At 59.1% G+C, this 19,445-nt stretch overlaps 2 protein-coding genes across 3 annotated transcripts in view; one reads left to right on the plus strand and one right to left on the minus strand.

Annotated features, from left to right (window-relative positions):
• The window catches only part of PGS1 (phosphatidylglycerophosphate synthase 1), a gene marked incomplete at both ends in the record, with an annotated part of 37,534 nt that extends 23,897 nt beyond the window's left edge, over positions 1-13,637 (plus strand). The window contains 2 exons of the mRNA XM_080713752.1: positions 8,214-8,362; positions 13,518-13,637. Of these exons, the coding sequence (XP_080569878.1) occupies positions 8,214-8,362; positions 13,518-13,637 (269 nt within the window). The remainder of the gene's footprint in view (positions 1-8,213; positions 8,363-13,517) is intronic.
• A 2,016-nt stretch (positions 13,638-15,653) lies between these two features.
• Positions 15,654-19,445, minus strand: part of DNAH17 (dynein axonemal heavy chain 17) — a gene marked incomplete at both ends in the record, with an annotated part of 104,593 nt that continues 100,801 nt past the window's right edge. For both annotated transcript variants that reach the window (XM_080712247.1, XM_080712246.1), the window contains 6 exons: positions 15,654-15,901; positions 16,672-16,897; positions 16,996-17,139; positions 17,337-17,519; positions 18,195-18,377; positions 18,667-18,846. In XM_080712247.1, the coding sequence (XP_080568373.1) occupies positions 15,654-15,901; positions 16,672-16,897; positions 16,996-17,139; positions 17,337-17,519; positions 18,195-18,377; positions 18,667-18,846 (1,164 nt within the window). The remainder of the gene's footprint in view (positions 15,902-16,671; positions 16,898-16,995; positions 17,140-17,336; positions 17,520-18,194; positions 18,378-18,666; positions 18,847-19,445) is intronic.

A 19,445-nucleotide genomic window follows, 5' to 3' on the forward strand; every position in this document is an offset into this window, starting at 1 on the left:
GCTACACCCTCAGCCCAATTTTTTTTTTTTCTTTTTTTGAGGATGGAACCTAGGGGCCTTCTACCTCGAAGTTACATCCCCAGGCCTATTTTATTTATTTTATTCTTTATTTTGAAACAGGGTCTCACTGAGTTGCAAACGGCCTCACTAAGTAGTTGAGGCTGTGTGGGAATCATGATCCTCCTCTTTCAGCCTCCCAAGTGCTGGGATTACAAGCATGCCTACCACTCCTGGCTTCTATTTTATTTTATTTTTTTTAATTAAAAATTTTTACTATTATTTTTGTGTTATGGGGATGGAACCCAGGGGATTTCTACCTCTGGGCCATACTCCCAGACCTATTTTTTTCCCCAGTATATTTTATTTGGAAACGGTCTCGCCAAGTTGCTGAGAGCCTACTAAGTAGCTGAAGCTGGCTTCGAACCTGCGTGATCCTCCTCTCAGTCTCCCAAGCACGGGGATTACAAGTGTGCGCCACCACGCCCGGCTTTATTTTTATTTTGAAGCAGGGTCTCACTCGTTTGGTGAGCGTCTCACTACTTTCTGAGGCTGTCCTCAAACCTGTGATCCTCCTGTCTCAACCTCCCAAGTACAGGAATATGCTACCACACCCAGCTCGGAGATACACTTTAAGAAACACTGAAGACCAGGGATCCTAGAATTGGCTCTGGCTATGGGTGTTGAACCTAACTTGGTATTTTAATTTTATCTTTTAGTCGTTACTACTTTCTGGTAGTGCTGGACTTGAACCCAAGGCCCACCCATGTCAGGCCAGTGTCCTACCTCCCAGCTGCATCCCGAGCCCCACCTTGGTGCCCCCCAGCTCTCATACCTAGCCCTGAGAGCCACAGTTTCGGGCGGGCACGGTGCACCTGGCCTGCCTACGGGTTTCAGGAGCTTGTGCCCGAGGCCTGGTGCCTGCCCAGGAGGCGGCTTGTTTGCTGGGAAGTGGCTGCCCTGTGGAGCCGCTGGGCTCGTGCTAGCGTGTTGTGGGATGGATGGGCTGGCCGGCAGGCGCCTCACGTGGGGTCGGGCCCTCGGGAAGATGTGTGGAAAGTACTTTCAGGTCGGCCTTGTTACTTCTGGGAATCACAGCAGTGCCTGGGGTGGGGTGTTCAAGGAAGGGCTCGGCAGTGGGGAGAAACTTTGGACCTGGAGCAGCCCCGCGGCACAGACCCGTGCAGGGCTGAGGGCGGCCCTGCCGGGCGGTGCTCCAAGCCACGCCTGCTCAGCCTGCGGGCTGGAGGCGCTGGACTGTTCTTGTGACTCCACTGCAGTGCTTCCCTGAAGCCGCGCCGAGAGCGCGGTGATTCCCAGTTGCCTCTTGCCTCGGAAGCAGAAACACCCAACTGGCTTTTCCAGTGTGCCGCACCTTTTCCCGGACTGCCGGCTCGCGCTGCCACCCGCCCGCTGGCCCGGTGTGGGTGGGGCTGCCACCGGGGAGCGTTGGGGTTGTGGGGTGGCATGAAGACTCTAGCTGGATCCTGGGGCATAGGTTGGGGTGTACGTGTACGGGAAGGGGTGGCAGAAGTCGGGGGTGTTCTCATCAGCAGAGGGTCCTTGCCCTGGGCCCGGAGCCAGAGGGCAGCTTCCTCCATGCTGAGGTGCAGGCCCGAGCCCTCCCTGCTCTGCTGTGAGGCTTCGTGGGGCCTCCCTCTCGCTTTTCTTTCCCGGCTACCCTGTGATGGCGCCTCCCTAAGCAGCCGGTGCAGGGGAGGGGTGGCGCCCGGGCCGGGGTCCTGGGTTGGGATGGTGGGCGCCGCAGGCATTTCCTGCAGGCCTGTGCGAGGTGCAGCTTGGAGCCTCCGAGTGTCTGTGTGGACCAGGTCCTTTCTGCCGATCACTGTGCAGCCGCCACCTGATTCCTTGCCCAAGCTCCTGCAGGCCAGGCCTGGGCCGAGCGCATCTCTCCCTGCCCTGCTGCCTCAGGCAGACGAGGGTGAGCAGGGACACAGGACTTGGTTCCTCGCACCCTCACGGCACTCCCCGAGCCCGCTGTGGAAGCCCCGAGGGCTCTGTGGGACACGCACGGCTGCGTGGCGGTGGCCTTACAAGAAAGGTCAGTTTGGTCTCTGCCCGCGGGCAGGCTAGTCTTCTTGAGGGGAATGACCACGCTGGTCCAGGGGCTGCAGTACCTGTCACTGAGTTACTCAGGCTGGCCTTGAGCTCGCCATCTTCCCGCCTCAGCTTCTTGAGCAGCAAGGGTTGCAGGCATGCGCCACGGCGCCCAGGGGTTTCAGTAAGCCAGTGGCAGGTGTTGAGAAGGCCAGGGTTGACGGCGCCTTCTAGTGCCCTCCCACTCAGAACGCTGCCAGGGTGCCCGCGCAGGCCCTGTTGGCAGAGCCCCACGTGACAGCCGTTGGTGGAGCAGCGTCCACGCTCCCCAGCAGCCGGTGCCTCGTCCACACGCTGTACTTTGTGTTTTGAGGTGCTGGGGCTCGAACCCAGGGTCTCATGCATGCAGCGCCGGGCTGTCATTGAGCTGCATGCCTAGGCACCCCTCCCCACTCGAGAGTGTCACTGAGGCGCCCAGGCTGGCCTCAGATTTGCCGTCTCCCCTCAGCCTCCCCAGGAGCTGCTTACAGGAGTGTGCCGCAGTGCTTGGCTACATACTTTGCTAATTTTTGTGTGTGTGTGTGGTACTGTGGATTGAGTCCAAGGGTATTCTACCTCTGAGCTACACCCCTAGCCCTGATTTTGAATCTTTATTTTTAAATAGGCTCTCTCTAGGCTGTGGAGGGCCCCACTAGGTAGCCGAGGCTGGCGGGAACCTGAGATCTTCCTGTCGCAGCCTCCCAAGTGCTAGGATTACAAACGTGGCCACGTTGCTGGCTTCCTGAGGAGCTTCAGTTTGTCTGTTGCGTTTCAGCAAGTTGAGCTGTTGACTCAAAAAGAACCAGATATTTGAAGGCACGCCCCAGATTTCCTCTGCAGTGGGGGTGGTTTAGTTTGTCTTTGGTGTGTAGGTTCCCACGCGTGGCTTCTCGGCTCAGGGCCACTGTGGCAGGAGCTGTGGGTTGCTCAGTCCCTTGGGTGCTCCTCGCGCAGGAGGGGGTCCTGGGACCCTGAGAATGGGTGAGGTCTTGGACACTGAGGCGCGGGCTCTCTGGCTTGTCACCTGTACAAGCCGCTCGCCCTCTGCGGGATGTGCCCCTTGAACCTGTGGTAAGATGGAGATCACGTAGGTTGGAAGCATCCTAAGTTGAAACGCTGAGTCCCAAGGCGCCACCTCACCCCCTGGCTCTGCGCAGCCGCGTGGGCCGCCTCGGCGTGGCGAGGAGCTCACTGCCCCACGAGTTGCCACCCCAGGCGTCCAGGTTGAGAGAGTGAGGGCTGGGGCGGAGGTCAGTCCGTGTGTGGGCCTGGGTTTCGCCCGCCCCACCACAGAAACGCAAAGGTTGGGGCTCCTCCGGAGCCTGTGCCCCGCGCCGCCCCGCTGGTGGTGAGGGGGTGAGGGGGCCTGCAGCCGCCTCCTGCAAGCAGCCTGCCCGCCAGCTTCCTGCTGCCTGGGCCTCGCTCCCTGCCCTGCCTGGAGGTGTTGAGATGGGTCTCTGCAAGCCGGCTGAGTCTGGGCCCTACTCAGAAGCACCTCCACTGCATAGCAGACTCCTCAGGTGGGGGAGGAGCGGTGTCTGGCTCTGCGGCCAGGCTGAGCACCGCGTGCCCCCCAGCCCACCTGGGACCTGTGGGGGCTGCAGCTCGAGCGAGCGGAGGCTGAGCTGGGAGGCTGAACTGTCTGCCAGCCTCTGCCTTGTGGAGAGGTGAGGCTGCCCCTCTCACGGGCACCGCGCCCACACGGCCCCAGGGCCGGCATTTCAGGAGGTGAGTGAGTTCAGCTGTTGACTTGATTTCCCCCACAAAACCTGTGTGTGGCTGGGGTGGAGCAGAGCATTGGATTAAGAGATTTCTGGCTCCTGCTGACCGGCAAATCTGTTAATGATTGTGTGAATGTCACTATTTTTATTGTCTTCCTGATAGCCTGCTTGGCACAGTGCCCAGAGCAGAACTGGTGGGGAGGGCCAGCAGCCCCCCCCCCATAGCTCTTGCCTGGAACTCTGCAGGTGTGGCCTGAGGCGGGGGCTGTGCTGTGGACATGGGCACCTGAGGCTGGAGACCCAGAGCCAGCGGGCAGTCTGTGGAGGCTCAGAGCACGGTGGCTCCTGTGTCCCTGTGTCTACGGGGATCTGCGAGCTCTTTAGGCCTTATAATATCGTGGCTGGGGGGCTGTGCGAGGGGTGTGTGCATTTTCATTTTTCTGATAAAGATCCTTAGAAGCCAGATGTGGCACACACTTGTAATCCCTGTACTGGGGAGGCGAGGCTGAGACAGCAGGATCGCGCATCCAAGGCCAGCCGCCACAGCTTAGACCCTGTTTCAGAGTAAAAGATAAAATAGGGCTGGGGCGCAGCTCAGAGGGCGCAAGCTCTGGGTCAGTCCCCAGTACGAATTAGTAAGTAAGTGTCCTTAGAACGCCCTGCTTAGAATGTCCTTGGGTTCCTGCCTTTGACCTTCATGGCCTTGTCTTTTTTGGGGGTGGTGGTAGTGGGATTGAACCCAAGCCACTCTACACTAAGCTGTACTTCCAGCTCTTTAGTTTTTTTATTTTTTTGTGGTACTAGGGGTGGAACCCAGGGCCTTCTCCCTCCAGGCTATGCCCTCAGCCCTGTTTTATTTTTTATTTGGAAACAGGGTCTCACTAAGTTGCTGAGAGCCTCACTAACTTGCTGAGGCTGTCCTCAAACCTGCGATTCTCCTATCTTAGCCCCCCAAGTACTGGAATTACAAGTGGGTGCCACTATGCCCGGCTCCTTTATTTTTATATTTTGAGACAGAGTCTCACTACCGTGTCTGAGGTTGCAGGTGCGTGCGGCTGCGTGGCTTCCTGCGCTCGCCCCGACCGTCCTTTGTTGCAGGAGCCCTTGTTACTCCCGTCCATCAGCAGATGTTGCAGAGGGCTTGTCCACGCATGCGTCACCCACGGCTCTGGGATAGCTCGCTGGGGCCGAGAGGGCCAGCTGCCCTCCCGGGACTTTAGATTTACGGGAAGGGGAAGCAGCTGACTCCAGAGGTTTGTGTAAATATGTCCGTTGATCAGAACCAATGCAGTAGAGGGGTCCAGCTGATGGGGAGCAGGGCAGAGAGGGCTCTCTGAGGAGGTGGTATTTGGAGGCGGGAGCCACCCAGGGAGCGGGCAGTGGAGGCCACGGGGCCGCAGGAGGGCACTGACCGGGAGTGGGGCACGTGCTGTCAGAGGCACCCAGGGCCCCAGTCTGTCTGCTGGGCAGATTTTATAAATAAAAAGTGTGGTAGGACTAGACACCCCCACCTTCCTTGTCAGATGGAGGAGACCAGAAAACCTTATCCCCTGGTTCATGCTTCAGAGAGGGAAGTGGCTGTGGAGAGGAGGCCCGGGGGGTTGGACTGGAGCCCAGGTCACCGCCTTGTGCCCATGGTGAGTGCCAGGCATGGTGGTGGCACTCAGGCCCCATGGAAAGCACTGGAGCAGGGCCGCTTCCTTCTCTCCAGAAGGTGCTCCTGCTGTGGCTCCTCCTGGTTCCGGGAATGGTGAAGAGGTTGGACCCAAAGGTCAGGTCCTGGGTGAGGAGTTGGCTTGATAGGCAGTTCATGGCTCCACGGAAACAAAACAGGCTTCCCCACGGGGAGCAGCCAGAGCTGGGCCCTGAGCATAGTGACTACAAACTGCCCTCAGGCCCAGGCCAGGGCTAGACCTCTTGACCTGGAGAGTTCCCAGCGGCTCCTTGGATACAGGCACTGGGTGGCGCAGGGCAGCGTCCTCTGCCACGCTGCCAAGGGCGCCTGTCCTGCTGGTTCCTGGCTTCCTTTTTTTTTTTTTTTTGCAGCACTGAGGATTAAACCCCGGGGGCATTCTACTCTGAGCTATACCCCCAGCCTTATTTTATTCTTTGTTTTGAAACAGGGTCTCGCTAGGTTGTGGAGGCCTCACTAGGGAGCTGAGGCCGGCTGTGAGCCTGCAGAGCTCCTGTCTCGGCCTCCCAGCACTGGGATGACAAGCGTGCGCCACCGCATGGCTTCTTGGTTTTATCTTTGATGGAGAGGCTTCAGTGCAGAGAAGACTAGGGAAATCGTGGGGTGACCTCAGGCCTTGCCCAGGTAGTTAAAAGGGTAAATGTGAGCTGCTCCTTAATCCCAAGCACTCACCTGAGCCCCAGGGCTGAGCAGGGAGGAGAGGAGAGGAAAGGGGAGGGGAGGGAGGGGAGGAGGGAGGCAGAGGGGGAGGGAGGAGGGATGGCCACGCCTTCCCTCGGCATGGACCAGGGCTGGTTCTGGGGGTGCTGAAAAGGCCATTTCCTCCTTACATACGAGGCACAGATAGCTGTACAGATAGATGTACCCTCAGCCCCTCTCGGGCAGCAGTGAGCAGCTGAGAAGCAGCCGGCGTGCACGTGCGCCTCACCGTGGGCTGCAGGACGCTGCTCGTCTCTGCAGCGACCTCTGGCTGCCTGTGATGGACGGTCCAGCACCTGGGCAGATTTGCAAATAAAAAGTGCATAGGGAGCCGGGCGTGGTGGGCATGCTTGTCATCCCAGCATTCGGGAGGCTGAGACCGGAGGATCGTGGTTTGCGGACAGCCTCAGCTACTTAGGCCCTTTGCAACTGAGTGAGACCCAGTTTCAAATTAAAGAATAAAAAAACCAACAACAACTAGGGCAGGGAGTGTAGCTCGGAGGTCGAATCCCCCTGGGTTCCATCCCCAGACCTGCAAAAAAAAAAAAAAAAAAAAAAAGCGTAGGGCCAGGCCATTTGTCAGCTGGAGGTGGCTTGGGATGGGCACATTCAGGCTGGAAGGATGCTGCTGGCCTGACGACCTCCCTGCCTGTCATTCTAACTGCCCTCGCCAAGCGCCCAGGTGAGCCGGCTGGCCAGGGCACTGAGCGGCGCTGCCCTGGCCAGGAGAGGCGGGCAGCTGAGGATGTGTGAGTGGTCTGAGGTGGGGAATGCCTCTTGCTCCCCTCAGCTCCATGCCTGGGGAAGTTGGGAGTGGGCTGAGACTGAGCTCAGAGGCTGAGCCTGAAGGTCCTCCTTGGTGTGGGGCATGGGTGGGGCTGGGCGGGGCAGCCTCCCCGCCTGTGGCCTCTTGCGTGGCCCTGCTCCTGAGGTGCCTGCCCAGGCAAGCGGCTTTGACACGGCCTCTGGAGGGAGGGCAGGCTCATGACCGGAGCAGGCAGCAGGGCCTGGTTCCTCCTACCCACCATGTTCCTGGAAATGCCGCCCCAACTGGGATTAGGAAATGCTCTGCCATTTTCGGAGCCTGGTGTGCGTTGCGTATTGTCAGCTGGCCGATCGTGTGGGCCGTGGGCCCCTGGAGAGCGTCGTGCTCGTGGAGATGTGGAGGCAGTGGGGGCCTGTGGGGGCCTGGCGGTCGGAGGCCACAGTGCTCAGCACGTCTCCGGGAGGTTAGGTTTGGGGAATCGTCTTTGAGTAGGTCTGTTGGGTGCTGGGCTGTGGGGGCAGGCCCTGGGACTCTGGCAGGGCGAGGAATGGGTGCAGGAGAGAGGACCTGCCCGGTCGTCTCAGGCAACACCAGGGTTCTGAGGATCCGTGCTTGTCACCACAGAAATGTCACTGTGGGATTGTCCCACACCCCATGGTGCTCCTGCGGATTCCGTCCGGTGGTTTCTCTCACTGTGACATTCAGTGGCCCATATCCTAGCCCCAAAGGGAGCCAGCGCTTGTGTACACGTCGGAAAGTTAGGGCCCCAGGTCCTCTCCTCCACTGCCCTTGGGTGTACCTTGCCTGGCTAGCCCGGGGTCCCTGAGCCCCATGGCCCGGAGACAGTGCTCGGCGCCCCTGGATTTGTGGGTGCCGCAGCGGCGTGGTGTGTTGATCACCTGAAGCAGGGAGGCAGGGCGGGCAGACTGCTCCTGCCAAGCGCCTCTGGCTTCCCGACAGCCCCAAGTCTGCTGCAGCTCCCTGCCTGCCGCCTGCCTGCTCCACGGGGCAGGAGGTTCAGAGCATAGAGAGCGGTGGGAGAGCAGCCCTGGGGACAGTGGGTGGGGTGCAAGCAGACCCGGCGCCCACTGTGCAGAGCGGTGGGCGCGAGCTGTGGCCCAGCACGGCGGGGTGGCCCCGTGTGCCCGCGCCCTCCCACCGGGGCCCTGCCCAGCTGCTTTCTCTTAGGTGGACCTTGGCCGACTGCTCACCGCATTTGCACGTCTCCTTCTCCCCGCAGGCCTCTGGCTGTACCTGGCAGGGAGCAGCCTGCCCTGCCTCACGCTGATTGGCTCTCCTAATTTTGGGTACAGGTCAGTTCACCGGGACCTGGAGGCCCAGATCGCCATTGTGACGGAGAGCGGAGGCCTGCAGCAGCAGCTCCACGAGGTGGGTCGCGCGGCTCCCGGGTGCGGGTGCGTGGGGAGGGGCTGGGAGAGCTGTCTCCTGTCTCCTCTGCTGAGACGGTGCGTGAGACCAGGGGAGCAAGCGTGCAGTGGGGGATGTTGCGGATGAAATGGGTTTGGTGTGTGAGGGGAGAAGTAATTCCCCCACTCCAACCACACAAACGTAAGAACAGGAAGAAACCGTGGATCCTTGTCCTGAGCTAAGAATAAATATGCATAGCTTGGACAGTTGCTGAAGATTTAAAGAAGTTTATTAAAAAGGTAGAAATACAGAGATAGTTACAGCCCTGTGCGGAGAAGGCACAGGGGGGCAATTCCGATGACAATACCACAGAACTCCAGTTTACTGAGTGTTTTATCCCGCCCAGTCCTCGGCAGGTCCTCTGATCTGTAGATAAGCTGCCCTATCTCTAGCCCAGTCTCCAGCCGGATTTGGGGTGGGTGGGAGGGGGGGCGGTCCTGTCTCCAACTCCAGGCCTCTGCCTTTTGTTTCCCTCCCAAGATGTGTTAAATTGTTTCTCGGGGTCTGGGATTTTCTCCCATCCCTCAGGCCATTTGTTTTCCTTAGAAATGTAAAGAAACCTCTGTCCTGGCTCCCGCTTTCTTCCTCCTCTTTAGAAGTGTAAATTACAAGTCCCTCCTTCCTGCCTGTACTGGCTTTTTTTAGTATACAGGAGATATATTTTCAAAATTGGAAATCTTTCCCAATACTGATACATTAATACATTTTAAAACCTCTTCCCAATACTAGTACAGGGGGGTCTCTGCAAGGATCCAGACCCCAGGGGGCCAGGTGGCCCCCGACCCTCGTGGCCGCCCGCCGGCCTCGGACCCATGGCTCCATGGCTCCCTTGGGAGTCTTCCTGCACCAGGAGACCACCCTGGGATGCCAATACCGCAGGAGGGCTGGCCTCTAGGAATGTGGTCAGCTGTTGAAAGGCCAGCAGCTGCTTTGGCCCTCCTTAGATGGTAGCAGTGTTTTATTTGTTTAAAGTAGATAAAGTTACCACGGATTTGTGTTTTTACGTGAATCTCAGTACTTGGTTACTTGCAGGACTGTCGAAAGACCTTTGAAATGGAAGCTCAGTCCCAGTGCAGGCACTGTGGGCCTGGGAGTGGGAGGCGCCGGGGAAAGCAGAGCCCCACCGCAGGCCGGCTCCAGGCCTCCAGGCCTCGGGCGCTGCCTCTGTCAGCTCCAGACCGCAGTGCCTGGGAGCCGGCTGCAGGCGCTTTGCTGGTGGACAGGGGCATGGCGGCCACCTTGCCCCGACCTGCTTCATGCAGTCTGGGGGTCTTGCCAGCAACGGAGCAGGAGCAGGCCTGGTGCGGGGAGAGCCCGCCCCTGGTGGGAGGGCATGACAGGTGGTGAGGAAGACCCCGGGCTCAGGGCTTCTCACGCACCGGCTTCTCCGGGGCTCTTGCCTGAGTGCAGAGATGTGTGTGCCCGACGCCTCACTGGAGAGAGTTGTGGTGGCTTAGCCTGGGGCGGGGCCGAGCTCTGCGGGGCCCTGGGTTGCTAGGGGAAGCGGTACCCCAGGCCTGGGCCCAGGTTCCTGGTACTGACCATTTCCCACTTCCTGAGTCAGGAAACTGAACCCACGTCCTGGATCTTGAGAAAAGCTGGGCTGGTTGTGGTCGGGAGCTGCTTTCTCCAGCAACATATTTGGGATATTTTCTTGCCAAGCCTGCATCGCAAGGCTTTGGCTTGTGGGCGGAGGCGGCTTACTGGTGGCCCTTGCATTCCGTAGAGGTGGGTTTCTGGCCTGTGGAGTGCATGGCGCCTGCGCAGCTGGTTCTGCACGTGTGCTGCTTACCAGGGCCGCCCTCCTCGCTCCTTGTTCCTGGACCGAGCTCCGAGCCCGCTCCAGGAGGCCCCGCTCTCCGAAGCTGCCCGGGGACGCAGGGAGGGCTCTGGCCATACCATGTGGAGTGCTAATACCTCTGGGAACGAACGGGGCGGGTATTTTTATCAGAATCTGAGGTCCCCCCTTCACTTAGTGCATACAATAAAAACTGAAAGCTTCCTGGCTTTGTTCAGAGAACAGCTTTCCACTTATGACCCTAGAAGTCCTCCCTCGTAAAGCGAGGCGACCTCCACCAGCCGACTTCCTCTCCTGTTGTGGCGTCTGTGCGGACCCCGAGGCGTTGCTGGTAATGTAGTTGAAGTCCTGCCGGGTGTCCTTTGAGGACATGGAGCTGCAGCCGGGTCTGCAGAGACTTGTGAACCAGCCCCTGCAGACCAGAGCTGGCTCCTCTGCCGAGCACGTCCCACCAGGGACTGGGAACTCAGCAGCAGAAATTAGGAGGCCAGAGGGTCCGGGCTGGTGTTGGCGATGCGTGCAGCTGGGCTAGGAGAGCTGGCTGTGTGTGGGCACAGCGTGTCCTGAGGATTTGGTCTCGAGGTGCCACTGGTGTGAGGGGCAGCAAGCACGCAGATTGCAGAAGGAGAGGAGGCTGGCGCGAGCTCTCCGCAGCCCTGCATGCTCTGTGGCGTCCAGGGCCGTCTTCCCCTCCCTGCTCGAGGCAGCGTGGGCCTCCCTGGTCAGTGTTCACGATCCCCACTGTGGTGTGGACTAGGCGTGGCTGGGAGCCTGCAGGCAAGGGGGTTGAAGACTCAGCCCGGGTGGCGGCGGCAGCCACACTCCTGTCCCCGCCGGGGAGTAACTTTGTCAGGAGAAGACGGCGCTGGTGGTAGTTTAAGAAAGTTTAAGGTAGTTTCTCCCCCTAAAGATCCACCACGCAGTTGAAGGCAAAGCATCTGAACGTGTTTTCAAGCTTGTTTTTAAAGATGAAAGTGGTAAAGCTGGGCACTGAGTCTGTAGCCCCAGTCCTCAGGAGGCCCAGACCCTGCGTCACAGGCTCGAGAGCAGCACATGGTGACTTAGTGAGACCCTCTTTCAAAATAAAACGGGCTAGGGGTGTATTTCACAGAATGCCCCTGGTTTCTGTCCCTACTAAAATATGCATACACAAGAAAGTCATAAGCATTCATTGTAAAAATTAAGAAAAATTAGAAGAAACTAATGCTTTTGCCGGGTGTGGCGGCGCACGCTTGTAATCCCAGCTTTTGGGAGGCTGAGACTGGAGGATCGCGGTTCACAGACAGCTTCAGCTACTTAGTGAGGCCCTCTGCAACTCAGCGAGACCCTGTTTCAAAACAAAGAATAAAAAAATAGGGTTGGGAGTGTAGCTCCGAGGTAGAATGCCCCTGGGTTCCATCCCAGTACCACCAAAAAGAAAAAAGAAAAAACATCTAATGCTTTTGTTGAAACTCGCTACTATTCCCTGTCTTTTTGCTCTTTTACATGTGAAGAAGTGTAACTTTAAAATGAAATTAGAGTACTGATAATTATATTCGTAAGCTCTGCACTCATGGCTTCGACTGTGATAACTATTTGGGAAGCCTGGTATGGTGGTGCCTAGTCATAATCCAGCACTTGGGAGGCTGAGCAGGAGGATCGTGGCTCACGGCCAGCCTCTGCAGCCTAGCAAGGCCTCTGCAACTCACTGAGGCCCTGTCTTCATATAGAATAGGACTGGGGAATTCTAGCTTAGAGGTAGAATGCCCCTGAGTTTTATCCCCAGCATGCACATGTGCGCGTGAGCTCACACACAAACACACTCACTCACTCACTCACTGGAAAGCCAGGTGTGGTGGCACATGCCTGTACTCTCAGTATTTGGCAGGCTGGGGCAGGAGGATCACAGGTTTGAGGTCAGTGTCTGAACTTAGACCCTGTTTCAGGGTAAAAAGGGTAGAGGTTATAGCTTAGAGGTAGAACACCCCTGAGTTTGATCCCGTTACACACACACACACACACCGGGGGTGTGTGTGTGACATCTATATTAAACGTGTAACAGCTACCTACAGTCGTATTGTATGTGACGTTGCGGGTCAGCTAGTGGAGCTCTGTCTACCAGAGCATACATGGAGATTAAATGCAAGCACCGTGCGTCCACTTAGCCGAGCAGTGCGGGGTTGGGCACTGGGCGGTCCTGGCCCAGGCCTCTGAGGGTGCCGAGGGCAGATAGCACGCTGTCTGAATTCTACCTCCGGCTTCCTCTGACATAGTGTGCAGTTTACTGTCTTACCAAATCGTCCTCTGTAACACGATCATCTCACATCCTGCAGTAATAAGTGGGCCCTTGGACAGTTTGGTGGTTTCCAGCTGTTACAAATGTGGCTGCGGTAAAGATCAGTAAGCAGCAGCCTTGTTTCCTTGGGATAAATTCTTGCAAGTGGAGCTGTTAAGGCTCTAGGTCCCTGCTGCCAGGCTGCTTTCTAGAAAGATGGTTCAGCCCCCCTTTCCTTCAGTGGTGCAGGTCAGCCAGGAAAACAGTGTTCCAAAGCCACTTTCCGCCAAGTTGATGGAAGGGAAACTGTTTCAATTAAAAAAAAAAAATACTTTCCCTCCCCCAGGGTGCTGGGATTGACCTAGCCTTTCCATATATCCTAGGCAGATGCTCTGTTGCTGAATTATACCCCCAGCCTAGTACCTTTCTTTTTCTTTTTCTTTTCTTGTTTTTTTGTAGTACTGAGGGTGGAACCCAGAGACATTCTTACCTCGGAACTGCACCCTCAGCCTATTTTTTTCTTTTCATTTTGAAACAGGGTCTTACAGAATTACAAAGGGCCTCACTAAGTAGCTGAGGCTGTCCACCAACCACGGCCTTCCTGTCTCAGCCTTCCAAGTACTGGGATTACAAGTGTGCCCACCACGCCCAGCGCCAGTACCTTTTTAAGATTTGTGCTCCTTTATTTACTGACAGTGATCATTTAAACTATTTTCCCACTAGTTGTATTTCTTCAGCTCTTAAGTTATAGACCTCCTAATGTGTATATAGGTATTTGTGGGTCCTGGGAATTGAACCCAGGGCTGTTCTACTTCTGACCTATGCTCCTAGGCCTATTTTCTTCTTTTCTTTTTGAAACAAGGTATCACTAATTTGCAGAGGGCCTAAGTTGCTGAGGCTCTGCCAGCCTGGATCCTCCGGTCTCAGTCTCCCCAGTTCTGGGATTACAGGCGTGCACTGCCACACCCTGTGAGCGTGGGCTTCCTGGCTGACCCCCAGCGCTGTAGGCAGCGCCTCAGCCTCCCGGGCTGGAGGGACTCCCGGATCTCCCGTCTCTTCCTCAGGAGCAGGAGCAGCTGTACCTGCGCTCAGGCGTGGTGTCCTCCGCCACCTTTGAGCAGCCGAGTCGGTACGTGAAGCTGTGGGTGAGGCTGGTGACTCCGTTCATCAAGAACTTCTTCTGAGGACCGCCAGGTGGGTGCCAGCTCGCGCAAGAGCTCACAAGATGGGGGTAGGGGCTTCACCAGAGACCCCTTGAAGGAACCCACGGGCGCGTACGTGGCGCTGGAGGCTCTGAGGCCTGCTGCAGGCAGCGGCTGCTCACCCCTCGTGCCGTCTGGCCCCTTCCTGTCGCCCTGGGGGTCCTGGGTGGGGGTGGGGCAGATCTGGTCTCCCAGCTCAGCCGGGCCCTGGCCTCCGTGAGCGTGAGCTTACTGCCTCGTGGCTGTCGATGTTTGGGGTTGGGCACGTGCTGCTAGGAGGCGGGGTCTCTCGCGTGGCCTCTGTTCAGCCCCCTCTGGCCCTGGCCCCTCCACTGGGTGTCAGGTCTCAGCTGGGGCGTGTGGTGTGCGCCTCTGCGGCTTCCCTTTGGGGCTCAGGTGTATCTCATCACTGGTCTTTTTCTCGTCCTTTGTTATTTTTGGTCCTAGGGATTGAACCCAGGGCATTGTACCTCTGAACTGTACCCCAGCCCTTTTTAAGTTTTTTGTTTTGAAGCAGAGTCTCAGAGTCCCGCTAAGTTGCTGGGGCTGGCCTCAAACCTCTGATCCTCGTCTCATCCTCCCAAGTCCCGGGATTATAGGCGTGCACCACCGTGCCCAGCTTGGGAGCAGCTTTCTTAGTTTCTGCTGTGCCATAGCAGGACTGCGTAGGCGTCCTTGGCACTCTGTGCTGATGGCCTCCAGGGTGTCCTGGGCAGCCTTTTCTGGGGAGCAGTGCTCCCCGGGCCAAGGCCCCCAGTGCGGAGCAGCCCAGACAGCATCTTTCCCGGCCTCTGTCGCGCAGCACAGCCCCAAGGTAAATCAGCCTGCGTGTCAGTGTGGAGTGAGCTACTGTTTATTTCAGGCTCTAAAGGCAAAACTGGACAGCCCCCACATATTGTCGTTATCAGGAGTCTCCTGTCCTCCAGGTGAGGGCGAGTGGCCTGGGCGCTGGGCCGCAGTGACCCCGGCCAGCAGAGGTAGCGGTCCGGCTGCCCCGGGGTGCCGTTTCTCCCCTTTCTCCTCAGCTGCTCGGGGCCCTAGGATCTTGTCCTCAGAATTCAGGTGTCCTGACCTCCTTCACCCAGGGTTTGGTGAACACAGTTGGACAAAAGTTTGTGCAAAAGGCCCAAGCCGAGGTTAGACCGGTTCCCGACCGCGCTGGCTTATCTGGAGTCTGTGGGCGTGCTCTCTGCTAATGGCCTGGTGTCCTGGGCGCTGCTCCGTCCAGGAGCGGCAAGGACCCGCCTTCCTCCCCTCGCCTCCAGCCTGCTAGTCTCCCTGTCGCTTCCCCGGCCCACCCGAGTGGGCGGCAGGTCCTCTCCTGCTGCTGAAGTGATTCTGACTGGAGCTGCTGAGGGCGCGCCAGGGCTGCAGCGGGGTGCCGCAGCCACGCGCGCCCGCCAGTGAGCGAGGAGGGGTCGTGTGTGGTGGAGGGGAGCGTTCAGAGCCGTCTGAGCAGGCTGGCCGGCTTCCTTAGGCCAGGACGCGCGCAGCTCGCTATGGCAAGGCCAGGGGCCTCCTTGCGCCCCACTGCTGAGTACGAGCCCCTGACAGCCTGAAGGTGGCCCCTGCGCCCCTCTGTCCTGTGCCTTCGGGGGAAGCCTCAGTAGAGTACCCCGGAAACCCTTTAGGGTGGAGGCTGGGGAGGAAGGCGTTACCATACTTCTAAAAGGCCCTTTGTCCTTGAGACCCTGTGGGTGGAGGTGCTGCTTCTGGGTCAGGCGCCCCATCCCTCTCTGGTGGGCCGCTATGTAGGTAGTGCCCCCCACCCCTCCCTGCCAGGATCTCAGGGTTTGGTTCCGAGGACGCTCGCCCTGAGCTGGCGGGCCCAGGTGACGTCAGGCGGGGGCTGAGTGAGTCACACACACGCCCCGGTGACTGCGGCTGTTTTAATCTTCACCCCTCCACCCATGCCAGCCTCTGCCCTGCACGTGGGCACCGTGGGCTTTGATTGCCTCAGAGGCGCCGAGCCATCCTCCCGTGCGCCTCGCGGGGTGGCTACACCTGCAGGAGCAGCGCCACCGCCGCCAGGACCCACTTGGCCGCCTTCTCTTTGGTCTTCAGGTTGAAGGTCCAGACGTAGGTGGGGCCGCGGACGCGCGTCTTGTACACCGGGCACTCATATATGTTCTTGGTCTCCATGCGGTCCACAGGGATGGCCTTGATGAAGATGACGGGCATGGCCGGCGTCAGCTCCTTCAGCCGCGCTTCCGTGATGACTCCGGTCTGCGTGTCCCAGCGAGCTCCTGTGGGGACAGCGAGGCCAGGCGCCCCGTGAGCAGCACCCGAGGAGCCCCGGGCACGGAGGCTGCGCGGTGGCGTGTGCGCGCTTAGCTGTCCGCGTCTCGCTGTGTACTGAGGGCAGCTTGCGGCCCAAGTCTCCAGGGCTTCAGAGCCCCGCCTCTCAGCAGCTTTCTCACTTTCTGTGGCCGAAAGCATACCCCCGCCGGCAGTTCTAAAGCCCCCGGCTCCCTCCGCGTGTCATGTCTGTCTTGTATGTACGTATAATATAAATAATTACATATATGCATATATAAGTACTCTTTGCCTTTAACCAAACTGCTGCCATTTCTATTCACCCTGTGCACTGATGTTTATATTTCTTTCTGGAATTCCAAAATAAACATGGGGAACGGCTGCGGCTGAGCTCGCCTCAGTGCTGGGACCCTTCCCCCGGTGGGGTGGTGCTTGGGAGAAAGCTCTCACAGGCGCCCACTCTCCTCGTCCCTCTGCTGGCCCTGGGGACAGGTGGCCGGCCTTCCCTCCAAGCCCAGCCAGCAGAGGCGGGCCCCTGGCCGAGGCCAGCCGCCGTGCCTTGCGCACCGTCTTGGGCTCGGCTGCCCTCACGTGGGTCCTGCCAGCCTCCGCAAAGCAGCACCTGGCCATTGGGCCGCCGTGGCTCCGGGCTCCCCAGCATGGCTCAGGGCTGGGTCGACGAGCCCACTGGCGGCACCTCGCCCTCCCCCAGCCAAGCAGGCGGTGCTGGAAGCGTGCTCAGACAGGCAGGCCTCCTTACCTTCCATGAAGAGTCCATACACGTAGGCGCCCTCACGGGGGGGCGCAGTCATGTCCTCCCGGTTTTTCTTGGTCACCTCCACAGACAGACACATCTTGTCCAGGGGCCACTCGTTCTTCCTGGCCATGGACTGCATGATGGCCGTGAGGAAGGACTGGGGGTTGAAGAACCCTGCCAGCCACACGCTGGTGGGCAGGGCAAAGTCGGTCGTCCAGGCCTCCAGCTCCTGGAAGGGAGCACACTGGTGGGCTGGGAACGCACCTCCATGGGCCACGAGGCTGCGGTGCATCCACCCAAGGGAGGCGGAGGCCGGGGAGGCCTTACCCTGATGCGGAGCAGCAGGTCAGCGTACCAGGCCGCCAGGCCCATCATGGAGGGGTAGGCGCGGGCCACCCATGTGTCCGGCACAGTGTCGTAAAACAGAGCGGTGGACAGGTCTTCCATGTCAGGCGTGATGGTCAGCTCCCCCTATGGGGCGTCAGGGTCAGGGTCAGCCAGGCTGAGCTCTGCGGTGCCCCGAGAGGGCCTGCCGGGGAGCAGTGTAGATGACCCCGCGGCCTGTTCTGAGCAGCAGGGAAGGCAGCCCGGCAGTGCCCAGCCTGCAGCGGGATTCAGTGCCGTCCGCGTCACTCTGGCCTGGGCCCAGCGACGCGGCCTCCTCTTACCTTCAGCCCCAGGTTCAGCTCCTTGAGTGAGCGGCGCATCTCATTGGTCAGAATGTTCATCCTCTCGCACTCTTGAAAGGCCACAACCACATAGGGGGTCTTTTCAGCCGCCTTCGCCATGATCTCAGCCATGTTGAACATCTCTGGAATCTTTTCCAGTATGTCGTCCAGCACGGACTTCACCTGGAAGTCAGCGCCCCCATAAGCCCGGCACCGCATCTCCAGCAAAGCCGCCACCCTCCGCAGCAGCGTCAGGCCGAGGAGCCTGCCCGGGTGTCCAGACCCGAGGCCTCGAGGAGGTGCTGCATGGCCACACTGATTTCACTAGGGGTGGGACCCAAGGGCGTTCTACCTCCAAGCTACACCCCCAGCCCTTTTTTTTTTAATTTTGAAATGGGGTCTTGCTAAGTTGCTGAGGCTGGCTTCAAACCTGTGCTCCTGCCTCAGCCTCCCGAGTCCGCCTAAGACTGCAGGTGTGTGCCGCTGTGCCTGGGCGCAGCCGAGCACTCTGGCCGGCCACGTGGCTGGGGTGGGTGCATCGGACCGCCCTGGCCTGGTGTCCCGGCTACCTCCCGGCAGGACATGTGGCGACGACACTGGCCACCGTCCAGCCGGATTTGGCCTGCTGGCTGTTGTGCAAGGGACACTCCTGGGACGTATGGGGGATCCTGGCCAGGGGAGGGTTGCTCGGTTCACGCTCCTGAGCCTTTCTCATTTGCTGAGCCTTGGTGACATCTGCCCCGGGTCCTCCCAGCAGGCCCGGGGAGCAGCTCGCAGACCCGGGCTGCACCTCCTGTCCCCAGGGTGGACAGAGCACATGGCGCCAGCCCTGCCCTCCCGTCTCTGAGGAGCAGACACCTTTTCCTCGCGGGAGACCCCCGTGCCCGCGCCCGAGTCCGTCTCTTTGGGCTGCATTTCGAGGACAGTGCGGAACAGCTTCTCCGAGGTGACTGTCAGAAAGCCGATCTCCGCGTTGGGGTGCAGGCCGTACAGGTAGGGGCTCTCGGGGGGCAGGTTTTCATCGATGTATTCGTGGTAACCCTAGAAAGAGGCACGGCGTGCGCAGACCTTCACGGTAAAGCTGGGCCTACCGAGGCCGGGTCTTCCTGTTCACTCATTTCTTGCCTTCTCCACGTGCCCACTTGGTCACCGGCCCCTTTGCTCTCAGCTGCAGGGATTGAGTCCTTCCCCACCCCGAGTCCTGGCCGGGTTTCTGCCCAGTAACTGCCAGCCGTTTGTGAGGGGGCCCGGCGGGGAGCTTCACACTGGAGCCTTGGTCCAGGGGAGCGCCCTCAGCTGCCCTCCGCCCTCTGCCCTGCGCCTCGCTCACCTTGTAGTCCAGGTTGGGGGGGATCTGAAAGCCGGGGGCCAGCAGCACCTCCCCCTCCAGCATCTCCGCCCGGATGTACTCGGCCAGGTAAGTCCTGCACAGCCGGCGGTCCCAGTCATCCGTGATGTGGCCGCCGTACATGATCTCACCAAAGAGGTAGCGGAGATCGTCCCAGGGCACCTGGGGGAGGCCAGGGTTGGGAGTCCTGCCACGCTGCTGTGCCCTGCCCCGGGCCGCCCTCCGAGCCACCCCACAGGTCACAAGCTGAAACGACACGCTCCCTCTGCCTCTCCCGCGTTGCCCGGGCTCCGCCCGCCCCCTTCACTGGCCACTTCTGACAGCGGTGGCTGAACTCTGCCCGGGCCACAGTAGAGGTTTCCACGGGCCGCGGGCTCCCGTTGGGGCCGTGTAGGCTGTCCAAAGTTACGTCTTCAAAATGTGTCAAAGGCTCTTGGTTCTGATCCCGCTGAAGTCCTCCTGGCCTGAATATTCTCGCTGATTACGTGCCAGGAGCTATCACCCATGGGTGCCTCGGTGGGGAGGTACTAGGGATTGAACCCAGGGGTGTTCAACCTCCAGGCTCAGTGCCTTTTACTTTTGTTTTTGTGGAACTAGGGGTTGAACCCAGGGGCATCCTACCTCAGATATACCCCTGGCCCTTTTTACTTTTCATTTTGGAAAGGTCTTGCTAAGATGCTGAGCTTTTCGCTAAGTTGTGTCTGGCCTCAAGCTAGCAATCCTCCTGTAGACTGTTTTCAATAAGCACTGCAGCTGATCTT

The sequence above is a fragment of the Muscardinus avellanarius genome, assembly GCF_963383645.1.
Source record: "Muscardinus avellanarius genome assembly, chromosome: 16".
Taxonomy (NCBI): domain Eukaryota; kingdom Metazoa; phylum Chordata; class Mammalia; order Rodentia; family Gliridae; genus Muscardinus; species Muscardinus avellanarius.